This window comes from Lissotriton vulgaris, chromosome 6 (genome assembly GCF_964263255.1).
Source record: "Lissotriton vulgaris chromosome 6, aLisVul1.2, whole genome shotgun sequence".
Lineage (NCBI taxonomy): Eukaryota > Metazoa > Chordata > Amphibia > Caudata > Salamandridae > Lissotriton > Lissotriton vulgaris.
Genome location: NC_141694.1, coordinates 1235813099 through 1235828773, shown reverse-complemented (window position 1 = coordinate 1235828773; position 15675 = coordinate 1235813099). Strand labels below are relative to the sequence as shown.

General features: G+C 47.9%; 1 protein-coding gene across 2 annotated transcripts in view; it reads right to left on the bottom strand.

The window, feature by feature from the left end:
- REV3L (REV3 like, DNA directed polymerase zeta catalytic subunit) overlaps positions 1-15675 on the bottom strand; it is a 1049196-nt gene that overhangs the window by 414266 nt on the left and 619255 nt on the right. For both annotated transcript variants that reach the window (XM_086927335.1, XM_086927334.1), the window contains exons 14-15: positions 9459-10366; positions 8366-8448 (exon numbers count right to left, since the gene is read on the bottom strand). In XM_086927335.1, the coding sequence (XP_086783461.1) occupies positions 8366-8448; positions 9459-10366 (991 nt within the window). The remainder of the gene's footprint in view (positions 1-8365; positions 8449-9458; positions 10367-15675) is intronic.

The window sequence follows — 15675 nt, the reverse complement described above, 5'->3', positions numbered from 1 at the left end:
CGACTTCGTCAAAGTCCTCATCACCCGCGTCGTAGGCATCCCCTTCGGACGCGGGACTAGAGTCCGAAACTTGTACGTCGTCGTCGTCTCCAACAGATTCTTCGAATATGTTGTCTGGTGGGGGTGCCGGGGTAGCCGATAACTTGGCCTGGAGTCTAGCGGCCCGACGAATCTTGAGAGTTTTCTTGCACCGGAATTTCGAACACGCCATGCAGCTGTCTTCGTCATGGTCCGGTGACAAGCATTTATTGCACACGGGGTGCACGTCGAGGTGTGGATATTTGGAGTTACACACCGGACACTTCTTGAACGGAGTCCGCTCCATAGCAGAAGTGTAGTGTAGGCCCGTCCGCGCCGAGAGCACGCGGAAGGGTAGCAAGAGTTCGGAGCTGAGAGTCAGACAAGAAACCCGAACGAAACTATACCGACGCTCAGCCTAAAGACCTTTTGGTCTCGAGTAGAAAAGTTGAACAACTATCGGTTCCGACAGAGGGAACCGAAACACATCCTAACCCAATGGCGGAAAAAAACAATCTGGGGATGGAGGCGATGCCCATGCGCACTGTAGTCCAGGGGAGGAGCCACCTATCTCGTGATACTTCGAAGACTCTTCCAGGACAACAATGTGCAATCATCCGGACCCAACACTAGGCGGCGATCTATGCACAGATATGAATTCAGCAGCCCACATGCCTCGAACTAGATAGTTGTACGTGCAAATAACACACAAATGTAAGAATGCAGTCTCTACGCCTATTCGAGAACCCACCTTGGTGGGGGCAGTGAAAGGAGAGAGAGTGTGAGTGTGCATATCTATCTCACTCACAGAAAGGATTAGAAAACCCATTGCAGGGCATCATTTTATACGAACACTATGCATACACTGTATGTTATTTTCGGTTTTCCAAAGCCATGAGAACATTCTGAGTTAGTTACATGGAAATGTACACAAATTGACAAAAAAAGTTTAAATGCTGTAAATTTGTAAAAATGTACTTATATTTAAGTCTCACTTGTAGACAGCTTCTGCTGTCTGTTATCCAAGATCTTTTGTCTACAATAAAATATATAGACTGAGCTTTGGGTCAAACGCTTGCTAATGATTGGATGGCTTTCTTGTCCATCTCAGTTCCCTGCCCCTTACTGAATCAATGGCTTTTCTCTCTATTTATGTGTGTGAACAGCCCAGGGTTATTTATTTTTCACAGTGCTTCTGACTGGATGATTTTATCCTTCCACTGCTGAAGTAAGGGACTCTTTTTTTTTTAGTCAAAGGTGTTTTTATTGATAATTTAGTAAAAGAGAAAGAAAAACCAGAAGAAAGAAACATGCGACAATCCCGCATTTCAGCCCACGCAGGGGGTAGCTAAACAGGCGTCTAAGGGCGACACAACAGAGTTGGGGTGGGCCATCTGCGTTCAAGTCTTTGTAATCAGTCTAACGCCCAGGATGGTGCCATTCTTCCAATATATGATCCTTGGGGTAGAAGGCGCTGAAAAGTCATAGGTGCAATGGAGTTCACCAACGCGAAAACCCCAGTTAGACCCCCATTAGATTGGCATGATCGGCTCGTAACAGTGCAAGGAGGTCCTGCTGAGGGCATAGGGCTTTGTACGCCATAATGTGATGGAGCACTAGTCGGGATGTCAGAACAAACAAAGAAACACATTTAAGTGGTGAGAAGATACCCATATATGAAAGTGATTGCCCTTTCATGGATGCAGTCTTGGTCAGAAAGGCCTCGAATGGCGTGAGGGGTCGGGTGGCCGCCTCACGCACCTGGGGCAAGAGCGCCCAGTGTAGTAGTTGCAATTCTCAAAGGTGAGTGGGTCATAATTGTGGAACAGGTGCGTGAGAGCCAGACACCCTCCGTCCTTCCAAGCTCTGAAGGGCCCCTCGAGGGAAGCCGGGGGGAAGGCGGGATTGAAGTGTATGGGCGTGAAGGCGGAGGGAAAGGTGGTCCATCTGTCATCTTTAGAGACAGAGTCCCAGACCTTCAGGACGGTGCTAGTGGGGGTGCTGAGGTAAACATTCTTTGGTCTGTCACATTTGGGTTGCCACGCCAAATCCCAAATCGACCTCCCCGCCACGCTTCTATCCATATGTAGCCAGTGTTTCTCTGATTCTTGCTGTGACCACTCGACCAGCATGCGGAGTTGCGTCGCTTTGTAATACATATGCATGTCTGGCAGGCCCACACCTCCCTCCTTCCTCGGTTTGCGTAGGACGGTGAAAGAGAAGCGCGCGCGGCCCCCTTGCCAAATGAAGCGTAGCATCATTGACCGCACCCGCCGAAAGAATTCTGCGTCAAGGTCTATAGGGAGGGCCTGGAACAGGTACAAGAGCTTGGGAAGGAGGGTCATTTTGATCGCATGGATCCTCCCAAGCCAGGAGATGAACATGGGTTTCCATCTGGCCAGATCTGACTGGATCTTAACAAGTAGTGGGGGGAAGTTAGCAGAGTACAGTTTCCCCAATGTGGGGGTCAAGTGGATGCCCAAGTATTGAATGGAGGAGTTTGTCCATGGCAAGGGGGTGAGCGACCTAAGATGGGGGATGTCCGATTGGGGGATCGTAAGGTTGAGGACATAGGATTTGTCGTAGTTGACCTTGAAACTGGCTACTGCTTCAAAGCGCGTCAAGGCCACCTGCACATGAGGGAGAGAATGAGCCGGATCTGTTAGGAATAGGAGAACATCGTCCGCAAAGAGGGTAATCTTGTGGGATTCCCCAGTGAAGGGTATCCCACGGATGTCAGGGTTAGCTCTCATCGACACTGCTAGAGGTTCGATGCTAAGGGCGAATAGCAGCGGTGACAGGGGGCACCCCTGCCTAGTGCCTCTGGAATGGTCAAAGAATGGGAAGAACTGACCGTTCACCACTACTAGAGAACGGGGGGAGAGATAGTTCGCTCGTATCATGGTTATGAATTTGGAGGAGAAGCCGAATGCAGCCAGGGGGGGTGAACAGGAACCCCCAGTCCACCCTGTTGAACGCCTTCTCGGAGTCGAGGCCCACTAGGACCGCTGGGATTTTAAAGGTAGTTGCTTTCTCAATGAGGTGTACCACCCTCCTTGTATTATCATGGGTCTGGCGTCCTTCGATAAACCCAGACTGGTCCGGGTCTATAAGGGCCGGCATAAGATCGTTGAGCAGTTGGGTGATGATGGAGGAGAAGAGCTTTGCATCTAGGTTCAGGAGGGCAATCGGCCTATAGGACGCGCATTGACTAGAGTTTTTACCGGGCTTAGGGATGACGGAAATAAGTGCTTCCGCCATGGTGCGGGAGGTTCTGCCCTCTTCAGCCATGTGATTAAATAGTTGTACCAGGTGCGGGCATAATTCCGAGGCAAAGGTTTTGTAGAAGATGGCCGTACACCCATCCGCCCCCGAGGCCTTGTGGGGTTTTAAGGCCTTAATGGCTGTCAGCACATCTTCCCTGGAGAAGGGGGCGGACAGTGCCTCATTCCATTCTGACTAATACCTGAGGCAGCGTCAGTCCCTGCAGATATTCAGCTTGGGCAGTAGCTTCCAGGCGCTCTCCTGTATAAAGGGATTTGTAGAAGGTCCCAAAGAGCTCTGCTTCCTCTCATCCTGATGAGTCACCTCACCCGTGCAGTCTGAATACCCCCAATGTACTCGCGTTCCCTTTTATGCCGCAGCTGTCTGGCCAGGTGTTTGCCCACCTCATTGCCCTGGGAGTAAGACAGCCGCCGCAGTTTCAGCATGGTGTATTCAGCTCTGTTGTCATAGCGGGCCCGGAGTTTACCCCTGACGGCCGTTAGTTGCCTGAGTCCCAACCTGGAGGAATTCTCCTTATGCGCCTGCTCTAAGGATGAGAGTTCTGCCTCTAGGAGTTCCCGCTCCCGACCGCGCTGCCGGTTAAGAGCGGCATTCAGTGCGATGCAGTGTCCACGAAGATACGCCTTGAAGGCATCCCACGTGGTGTATATTGACGTGTCCTCAGGGGCATTGAGTGTGAAGAACTCGGTAATGAGTCCCCGTAAGGAGGTGCATGAGGGTTTGTCCAGAACCAGGGAAGCTGGGAAGTACCACTTGGAGCTACCGTAATCCCGCACACCCCACTGGAGCCCTATCACAAGTAAGCTGTGGTCACAAACCGAAAGTGGGTAAATCTTGTCCTCCCTCAGATCCCCCCGAAGGGACTGGCTCACTAAGAAGTGGTCGATCCCGGGGGTAGGTGCGGTGGACGTAGGAGAAGAAGGTGAAATCTCTGGATTGGGGGTACAGGGAGCTCCAGGCATCAACAAGGCCCAGGTCAGAAATCCGTTGCTGCCTGTCGGGAGAGAACACGCCCGTAGCTGATCTCTGGGAGTGTGTGCTATCTAAGTCCGGTTGACATACCATGTTAAAGTCTCCCATAGCAATCAACGACCCTCAACAAAATCAACAACAGCCTTTAGCAGCGTATGTAGAAAGGCGTTTTGCCCTGTGTTAGGTGCGTACAGGACAAAAAATGTGCAGAGTCTACCTCTCAAGAAACCTTTAACCATGACCCATTGTCCCTCTCTGTCACTCTGTATCCCCATAGGTTGGAAGTGTAGGGTTGAACGAAACATAAGGGTCACCCCCCTGTGTTTCGTGGCGGCGGAGGATCTGTAGATTAATGAGAACATCTTGTGCTTAAGGCGGGAATCTTCTTTTTTGGGCAGGTGGGTCTCTTGAAGGCCCACTATATCGAGATGGTGATCAGTGATATACTTCCAGACCTTCTAGCGTTTTTGGGGGGAGTTAAGCCCTTTCACATTCCATGTTCCTAAGGTTAAGGGTGACATTGAAAGGTCCTACAAGATAACCCTACAAAGGACGGTAGCTCCCGCCCGCCATGATGTGGAGCCAGATGTACAGTCTCCTCCCTCCCAACTCCTCTCGAGGGCCTCAGTGCAGTATGCAACCCCCCCGCCCATGGCAGGATCAAACCACCCCGCAGGTCTCCCCCATCCCAAGCAACCCCCCCAACCCCCCCCGGCCAACCCGCCCCGCCAGCATAGTCCACAAAACACGCGCTACGAGTCTACCCTCGCTATCACCACTGTCCCCCCCAACCCACCCCACCCACCCCCCCCAACATCCCCAAAGAAAGAACATAATACAGTAAACAAATTAGAAAAAGTCTATAGGACAGGGGTATATGGCACCAGTCACTGTTCCTACAGATCGTGTCTTCGGGCTCCCTCACGATCATGGAGAGAAAACAAGTGTTACCTCAGAGTGGAGGTCCCCTCCGGCGCCTGCAAATTGCCCCCTTGGTGTCATGAAGCCGCTTCACCTTGATCTACTTCTGCATCAGTGACCTTGGCCACCGAGGCGACCGCTGCGTCCCGTTCGTGCAGCCTTGTAGACAGGTCCAGCCCCCCCTTTTGCGGTGGCTTTCCCACACTTTGCCACTCCGCCGAGCGCCGTCGTCGTCGTCTGCCAGTCGAGCCACCGCTTCCAGACACCGGATCCGGGCGGTCCAGGCCCAGAAGATCCATCGCCGCCTCCAGAGAACGCACCTGGCTCAGCTTATTTTACCAGCTAAAGATGAGACGGAAGGGGTGCCCCCAGGAATAGGCCACCTTTTGCTCCTGGAGAAAGGTGGTCACAGGTCTGAAGTCCCTGCGCTTCTGCAGGGTGGAAGCCGCCAGATCCTGGTATAGCTGGGGGTGATGGTCTCTGAACTGGAGGGGAGCCAGATCCTGTGCTTTCCGAAGGATCCGTTCCTTAAGCTGAAAGTCATGGACGCACACTAGGATATTGGGATGGCGCATGAGCTCCACATGGCAGCCCGACCCTGTGCACTCGGTCCATGCGGATGGTCTGGATGTCCTCCTCTGCCAAAATGTGTTTGAACAGTGATTCAACGTACTCCCCCAGGTCTGCCCCCTCGCCCTTCCAGGGAATCGAACGGATACGAATATTGTTGCGACAGGACCTGTCTTCTAAGTCCTCTGTGTGGGCCTGTAGGTCCAGGTTTTGCTCCGTCAAGCGGATCACGTCCTGCTGGAGCTGGTGAATGTCCTCAGCTGTACCCACGTCGTGTTCCTCCAACGGCGAAACCCGCTCCCCCACTCCGTCCACGTCCCTCCTCACTTCGCGCAAGTCTGAGGCCAATTGTGAGCGCAGCTCCGATATGTCCTCTTTAATGGCCGCAAAGAGTTCTATCATGAAGGCCTTGTTCGCAGGCTCATCGTTTTCATTCTTTTTGGGGGATTTGTCCGGGATAGGCGAGGTAGCAGGCGCCGTTCCCCTCAGGATCCCCTCCTACCCAGGTTTCTCTTTTTTCGTCATGTTGGACGCCATGAATGCCAAGACGCGCCGCTCGGACCTCTCTGATCGTAAGTACTTTCACCCAAGGGTAGGGTCGGGCCCAGGTGCCCCAACGCTGGCCTCGTAGCTTCACAGCCTTCCAGTCGCAGAACCCCACGGCAAGATATCCGCCCTTCTCGAGTCAGGGGCGGGGCCTCCGGTCATCGTCGTCCGCACAGAGGGTCAGTGAGAGACCGCAGGGGGGTCTACACTCCCTTGCTATACTTCCAGGCAATAGGGGGAAAACGGCAGGGGGTCCACACCTCGGGCGCCGCTTCCAACAATGGACTCTCTCCGTGCACGGGGCACCCACACTCCTCCAATCAGTCCGATGAGGCGGGGGGGGGGGGGGCAGGGAATCAGGGAACTGGCAGCACCGGCACCCGTTGCGCCCCACCGCTCCTACTCCGCCAAGTCCCGCCGGGAGATCCCGAGAGGCCCTCGGCCAGGCCGGCAACGCAGACGGGGCCAAGTTGCTAGGGGGGACGTATGCCACTGTCTATACGCTCCCCCTCTTCAGGCTGCGGGGATTCCCCCTGCCCCCGCCGAGGCTCCCCTCCACGTGCAGGCGTCCGTGGCCGGATCCAAGCCTCCTTTAGTCCAGGCCAGCCATCAGGCCCCAGCAGGCCATCGAGTATTCTCTTACGGGCCCGTGGTCCTGGCAAACGCAGTCAGCCCCACCAGTCCTTCCAGTTGGCTTTAGGCTCTAGGTTGCAGGCTCTCGGCTCCCCACTGCGAGCCCCGCTCCGGCACTAGGGCTCCGCTCATCCAATCCGCCGGAGGCCCAAGTAATCCCCGGGCTAAATTTACACGCCGCCGGCGTCTGCGCAGCTGACCAGGTTCCCGTAACCCAGATCACTCACGGGGCCCAGGGGGCGCTGTTTCACTTTTGCCGGGGCGTCGCTGCGTCGTCCCTGTCCGGGGACCGTCCTGGATCCGGCGGAGGGCGAGGAAGCAAAGTGCAGGCCCAGATGGCCCCAGCAAGGGGCGGCTCAACTTTCCACTCCTCGGCGAGGCCCGCACTGGCCTCCGGTCGCTCCGCGCCGCCGACGATCAACCAGCCACGGGAACTCCGGGACTCCCCAATCTCGTCACCAGGGCCCGGGGGGGCGAGCGGCAGAGGATTACAGGCGTTTGGTAGCCCAAAAGGGTGCTGAACAATGCTTATGAATAGCGTGGCGCTGGAGGGACTTAGAAACACGTCCTACTCCGTTGCCATCTTGGCCACGCCCCCATTCAGCACATCTTGGAAGAATGTCATCTCTCACTTCTTAATCACCAGTTTACTTCTCCCTAGCTTCCGCTCCCCAGTTTTAACTTTCTACTTTCACTGCCCGATTCGTCAGCTGTTCCCCACTTCAAATATTTTTTTATTCCCCTCCGTTGTGAGGGCTCCCATCTCATATCCATCTGTTCCACCCCTCAAGATTGCCTGCTGGTCTCCAGTGCCTCCATCGTCCTTGTCGCTCTCACCCCTTCCTAGTTTTTCCAGGGCCTCTAACATTTAGGCTTGCCAATGCACTTAATTTTTATTGTAACAACAACAAGATCGAAGATGGTCATCAGGTGCATGCAAGCATCATGATTCACTGGCAACCACTTTGGCGATGTTACGTTGCAGTTCGAACATGGCTTGTGGCCACTCCAAGACAGCACAGTAAAAATAAAAAATTAAAAAATAACGCGAACAAGCACCAATGCAGAGAAGCATTGGCAAAGCCAACAGGTTTGCACTTGCCTTTAGAAGGTCAGACCTAATGGCATCACTAATGCACTGGAATGCAATGTGGAAAAGAGAAGATGTGAACTCACATATCATTTAACGTATGCAGGACTTATCAGTTATAGAATAAATTTGGTAAACAAGTTGTCACAAATATAAATGCTTCAAAGAAAATACATTGACCACATGGTGTTCAAAACACAAAGGTATTGAAAATTAAAAGAATCAACAAAATGAATATAGGCTTCACTGGTTTACTATGCAGCAATCTAAAGTGAACTCATGCACATGTAGAAACAATGATGTCCACAATAGAGAGAGCCATTTGCCCACCTTCAATTGAGTGGTTAACAGTACTCTCCGAAGTCTGTCGGGGCCATCACCTCGCTTGTGTTTCAATCTTTTTGATTTTGGTTCTGGAAAAAAGAATAAATATGTATGCAGACGGAAATGTACAAATACACAGGCATGTTAAAACCAACATATGTAATCCTTAGCTAAAAAAAAAAGACATCTCACCCAAACTACAAGTTTTTCTTTACTACAGCCAAGTGTGGCTTTCTCTTCAGAACTAACTCAATTAAAATCTATTCTCAGACAGACGCCAGATGTCAGTAAGACAATGGGGTAATATACCCTAGTACTAAAAAGACAAAGGAGAATTAACAGCAAGTGTGCAATTAATAAGAATGTGCCTATTCAGGTTTGGTTGATAATGCTCAACTGTTTCGATATGCTAGGTTTCTAGTTTTTGTAGAACTTAACACGATCTCATAGCACTAACACTAAGCCAGATCATTAAACAAGATCAAGGTAAATTGTCCAGCACTAGTATGAGAAGTCTCACATGATTGAAACAGCATGGTCCTGAGTGGGTTTCTGAAGGCAGAGTTATAATTTGTAAATGTAGCTTGATATGGCCAAATATTTGTGGTATTTCCTGAGAAATTCTTCCTCCTCCACGTTTGCTTCTCACCAAATAAACTAAAACTAGCGTAGGGATGGTTTACTTCAGAAAACATGCAGGTTGGCAGGGTTGAAATTTTGTGCAACACATGGGGATGGCCAAAGTCCTTAAAGGACCACAATGTCATTAAAAAATAACATGGTGTACAGAAAAATCCCATATCTGTTCCAGTTCATGCAGTACCGGGATCTATGGCCTCTTCGGCAAATCTACAATTCAGACACCACGTTACAAACAGGTCTTGGGAAAAGGACATGAGTAAGGAGCAAATAAGAGGAGAATCATTTTAACACATAATCTTCACTGAAAAATCAAGGCCTACTCATGACACTACACCTGCCAATTTGAAATTTGAACAGAACCCTTAATATGTCATGAAAGTCAATAATGGGCACATGTAAACATATTCAATACTGTACATAGATAACAGTGTCATCGTTAAATGTTGTAGATGGTTACCTGCAGATACTGGGGTACAGCACAGGGCCTCAGAACTTGATTTTCGACGTCGTCTTAGTGCAACAGGTGTACTGTGCAGACAAATCGATCTAGATTTCCCACTACCTTCATTAACTTGATCCACAGATAGAAAAGCTTCTTTTGGGTCATCCTCATTATGGTTTTCGCCACTCTTCAGAAGTACAGGGCAAAACTCTTTCACTGGTGTTGTAGTCAGTTCATGTTGTCTTAAATGGTCATAATCCAGGTTACAATGTTTAGACTCTGGGGAGGTAACATTGTTCTGCCAACATGGCAAGATTGGAGACTCTGGTGAATCACAGTTTTCATAATATCCATCCTTTGTCTCACCACTAAGCTCAATCACAGGTTGCATGTCTGGGGCTGCTCCACATTTGCTAGGAGTTTGAGGGGAGTCTGTAGTGCATGAGGATAATTCATGCTCTATGATCCGAGAGATGTCCCTATTTTCAATTGTTTGCGTTGCTGCTGGCTGTGAACATGAATCGGTCATTTCTTTTGAAGGTGCCACAGAGTCTCCATCATGCAAAACCTGAGAGCAATGTTTCTCACTTGTACGCATAACCAATTTGCTTTTGTGGGTTCGTTGAGAGCGCTCATATTCTTCTTTGGCTTGAAGCCATACTTGAGTCCGCAGGCGGGATGGAGCACTTCTACAGGGCATGATCACTAATTTTTTATCATCCACACTTTTAGAATCATTACCTTTACTTTGCACTGAGGTACTCTGGCAGTTCCGTGTGGGTGATACTGGTCTATGATTTTGTGTCATAACAGAGAATGCAGTCTTCCACAGTCGCAAACCATCCAATGAAAAATCCCCTTCAAACTCTGATAAATTGTTTGGGAGTCTAGTCTCTACAGTGAGAAGACGCCCTCCAACTTCTCTGCAAAGAAAAGACACTTGTAAAAAGACAGCATCATCTTAAGGAGCAATTATTACAATACCATAGAAATCAAAGGCCTTTATATTATACTCTTGCAACACTTTCTTTGAAGAGGCACCATTTAACTAAAGCATTTATGACAGATCAATCACGATGATTGAAAGGCAAGTGGCTTATCGTTATAATGTGAGTTATAAGGCCCATTAATGGGGCACTTTTGGAGGAGACAGTCAGGGGTTGGAATCAATGGAATGTAAATGAGCTGGCTTTTTGTCAAAACCATCCGTTTAGAAACTGGCAATAGACTGCAGATCTTCCAGTGATTTTGGTTAGAGAGGGCTGCGCTCAAACCTACACAATTGTGCAAATTATGAGTGACAAACCTAGGCCTAGGAGGATAACTGTAGCTTTACATTTCAGGGAGAGATTGTAGAAACTGCTTGCATTTTTATTAAAAGAAAATTAACATGGCAAAGTTTTAAAACCCCCATTTTGCCGAAGCAAGATATTTTTTAGCCAGTTTTAAATGATGTCCGGATGTGCTACCTTAAACATAGTGCACAATGTACACAAATATAAATTACTTAAGGCAAGCTCTTTATTTTGCTGAATCTTTGTAGGATGAAGAAACCCTCCCTCTGAGAGACGGTCTGATGTTAATCATTGGTGATTCTGTTAATCAAAGAAAGGAAAAAAGTTACTTACCTGTAAATGTAGTTCTCCAGTTTTGGCATATTTCATAGATTCACATGATTGAATCATTCCCTGTCGAAGTGTGAGTCCCACGGTATAATTACAAAATAGTAATGTGTTATAGAAATGACAAATTCATATTGTTTGAAAAGAACTAAACATCAGCCAATCAGGGTACAGCACAAGTAATTATAGTAACTTACTAGGAATGAATGGTGAACCTCTTAGTCATATTTGAATCTACAAAAGATACCAATACTGGAGAAGTACAGTTACAGGTAGGCAACTTTTTTCCTTCTCCAGTATTGGAGCTTTCATAGATTCACATGCCTGATTCAGAATATTAAGCAACTGTTAAGACATACACCAATATTTTCGAGATGCACTGAAAAGTGGATGGTGGGTAGATCTGAAACGATATTCATTTTCTATACGGCTCACCTTACTGGAACAGATTCTTTAAGACTGCATGGCCCACCGCTGCATCATTTTGCACAGGTGAAACCAAAAAGTAATGCTAGGTGAATGTGCGTCTATTTTCCTAAGTTGCTGCTCTACAGATGTCTTGCATAGACACACAAGTAAAAAGTGTTGTTGACGTAGACATACTCCTGGTCGAATGTGTTCTGACTGATGAAATCCAATGGGGTATGATTTCTTTTTTTTTTAGAAGGACAGGCCTTTACGATGGTTGGCATATGCTATCAATAATTGGTCCTTTCTCCTGAAGGCACAGGTTCTGTCAACATAGAATTTTATGCATCGTAACATCTAGAGTATGTAGTGATTTCTCCGCCTTGCCCTTGGGGTTGTAGAAGAACGTTTTTAATACTACTGGTCATTCAAATCGAATTGTGACAGTACCTTAGGGATAAATGAGGATTTGTCCTTAGAATTACTCAATCATCCCTAAACTGCATATAAGGCCCCTTGATGGTGACTGCTTGCATCTCACTTACTCTTGTGGCGGAAGTGAGTGGCAGAAGCAACGTTAACTTCTATGAAACATATTTAAGTTTAGCTTTTTGAACAGGTTCGAAGGGACTATTCGCTAGCTGCAAGAGGACTGTATTGTGTTTTCAAAGGAACTGGAGGGTTCTTTAAAAGGGGATCGACCCTGAAAAGACCTTTTGAGAAACCCATTCTATTTTACCACAAAGAATTGTTTGAAGATCTCCTATAACAAAATATGGCTGCCGTATGGACCTTAATTAAAGAGTGTGCCAGGCCAGATTTTGATAGATTTAACGGATATGGTAATATCTCCTGAGGTTGCTAGGAGAGTGAATGCACTTTGTTATCCATGTACCATAGACCAAATCGTTTCCACTTGAACCAATACGTTGCATTAGTTGAGTCTGCCCTGGCTTTAGCTAGAATTTGTCTACACTCCTGGGGAAAGTTTAGCTATGAGAATTAGTTGAATTCAGAAGTCAAGCCGACAAGGTCAAGAGGCCCGGGTCCGGATGAAACCTGCAATTGTTGTACATTGTTGTTCATTGAGAGAAGAGTGGGCATTGATAATCATTTCCAATCTTTCCCCTCTGAGAAGTAGTGTGGTGAATGAGTTTCGTCTGGGCCATCTTGGGGATATTACAACTATTCTGCATGGTTCTCTTTATCTTGTGCAAGATTTTGGGAATTAAAGGTATTGGAGGAAAAGCCTAAGCAAACATTCCCCTCCATGATATTGAAAAAGCATTCCCCTGGATTGTGGTTGGTGGTGCTAACTTGGTGAGAATTGACACTTCCGGGTCTGGGCTGTAGCAAAGAGGGCGGAATTTGGCTTTCTATCTCTTGCAAAGACTTTGTTGAAAATATTTTGTTTGAGCCCCCATTTGTGACAAGAATTTTTCATTCTGCTCAACGTATCTGCCCACTGACTGTGATTTCCAGGAACATGATCTGCTCTCAAGTGAACTTGATACTTCAATAGCTATTCCTAAATATTTTGGGTTCTTGAGCTAAGGGGCGGGATCTTGTTCTCCCTTGCTTGTTTATGTAGTGTTGTCCACCCGTATCAAGACTGAAGACCTGGCTGTTCCAAGAAAGAAAAGCCTGAAGGCTTAATGCTATTGCTCTTAATTTCAACAGATTGATGTGAAGATCTTTTTCTTGCGCAGTCTATTTTCCGCTAATCTCCAGGTCCTGCAAATGTGCTCCCAACCCCTCAAGGGAAGTGTCTTTTATCACAAATTTTGGTACTTCGGCTATGAAAGTAAGTCCTGTCGACATGTTTGACTCTTGTGTCTGCCACGGGAGAAGAGCTTTAATTTCTGAGGTGATATTTATGACTTTGTGGAATGAAGCTTCAGTTTGAAGCCATGGTTTGTCTAAATCTTGCTAGAGTCGCATCATCTGTCGGCGGCAGAGAGAAATCAAGGGGATGCACGATGACATCATTCCCAGCAAACATTTGTAAAGTCGTACAGAAAGACTTTTTCATGAATTTGCTTGCTAATTTTATTAGTTTACAGCATCTGTCTACTGTTCGGTATGTTTTGTCCTTTATGGTGTCTAGATCAGCTCCCAGGAACGTAAAGTGTTGTGATGGCTGCAGGGAAGGCTTTTGAGTGTTTTAGGTGAGACCCAACTGGCTGAATGTTTGAAAGCGGGCTTCTGTTGACTGTTTTGCTGCTCAAGAAGACTGAGCATTTATCAGCTAGTCGTTCAGGTAAGAAAATACTTGATGATCCTTTGGTCTCAAATGGGCTGCCACTGGAATTAGCCATTTTGTGAAGATGCGGGGAGAAGATTTCAATCCGAAGGGAAGAACTTTGGATTGTATTGGTTGCCAGCATCATGGAATCTGAGGAACTTCTGATACCTTGGATGTATGGGGATATGAAAATAGACATCTTGGAGATCTAATGCGGACTTATAATCTCCATAATGAACTGTAAGGTCTTCTGCAATGTGACCATACGACAACACTGCTTTCTGAGGTATTTGTTCAATTCTCTGAGGTCCAATATCAATCTTAATTCTCCAGAATTTTTTTTTAATCAGGAAAAAACAGGAATACAAACCTATTTATTTATAAAGCGCAACATTCATCCCAATGGGATATCACGGCGCTAATGTAGGGGGGAGGGTGGTGAGCTAAGTTGATCTCGTTAAGGTCGGTGGCAGCAGTTCTAAGGGAATAGGTGGGTTTTAAGTTTCTTCCTAAACGCCGTATAGTCTTCAGTTAACCGTAGTTCCAGCGGAAGCTCGTTTCACTGCAATGTGCATCCACCTGCCCTGCTCTTACTGATCCTTTTAGTCTCCGCTAACGCTAGGGAGCGTGACCGTAAGCACCTGGATGGATAATAGAATTGAATTCTATTCTGGAGAATCTTTGGGCCTGTACGATGGAGTGCCCTATGTGCATTCCTAAGAGTTTAAATCTTGCTCTATGGTGCAAGGGTAGCCAGTGGAGTTGCCTCAGGCATTCCGTCGCGGAGCAGTATCTGCCCTTGTTGCACACCAGTTTAGCCGCTGCATTTCGTATCACTTGCAGGCGTTTGAAAAGTTAGCCAACAAAAAGTGCATTTCCAGAGTCCAGCCTACTGACGAGCAGGGCCTGTGTGATTGTTCTCCTGCTTTCCAATAGGATCCAGGGGAAAAGCCTTTTTAAGAGCTGCAGTGTGGCGAAGCTTCTGCTACACAGGATCCGCACATGGTCCTGCATTGATAAGGTGTTGTTAATGATGATGCCCAGGTTTTTAACACACTGCTTTGGTGCAGGACCAGCACCCAAAGAGTGGAGCCACCATGACGCATCCCAAATGTGGTTAGCTCCGCCGAGAAGCAGAATTTCAGACTTCTCGTTGTTGAGCTTTTGGCAGTGCGCTGACATCCAGGTTGCCATTTCGGTAAGACAGTTGTTGAGTTTGGCTCTGGTGTCATCATGCCGATTTCCAATGGCTATTGTCAGTTGCGTATCATCCGCATAGGAGCAGATCCCGAAGTCCCATTTCATGCCGATTTTTGTTAAAGATGATACATAGGCAGGAAATAATGTGGGGCTCAGGGATGCTCCCTGCAGGACGCCGCAGCTGAGATTTTCTGGAGTAGATGAAAAGGCGCCCAGTTGCACAGTTTGAGTTCTGTTGCACAGGAATGTACTGAGCCATTGAAGGGCTTTTGCATGTATCCCCTTTTCATGCAAGTTTTCCACTAAGACTTGGTGAGAGACCGTGTCGAAGGCCGCCGACAGGTCTAACAGGATTAGGGCAACTGCCTCTCCCTGGTCCAAAAGGAATCTTATATTATCTAGGACAGCCAGGAGAGTTGCCTCCGAACTGCTGGTGGCCCTGAAACTGGTTTGTAAGAGATCCAATAAGTCGTTGGATTCTAAGTAGTTAGACAGTTGTCTATTGATTAGTTTTTCCAGTACCTTAGAGAGATAGGGGAGCTGAGAAAGTGTCCTGCAGTTGGCTGGGTTGTTTACTACTGAGCCTATCTTTTTCAATAAGGGTGTCACTATAGCTGGTTTCCAAATTTCTGGAAAAACTGCTGTCTCCAGAGATTGGTTGAACAGCTGTGTGATGTAGAGGCACAGGGTAGGTATAATGTGTGAAAAGATAAAATGTGGGCAAGGGTCGAGAGGGGATGCCGATTTGACTTCCCCC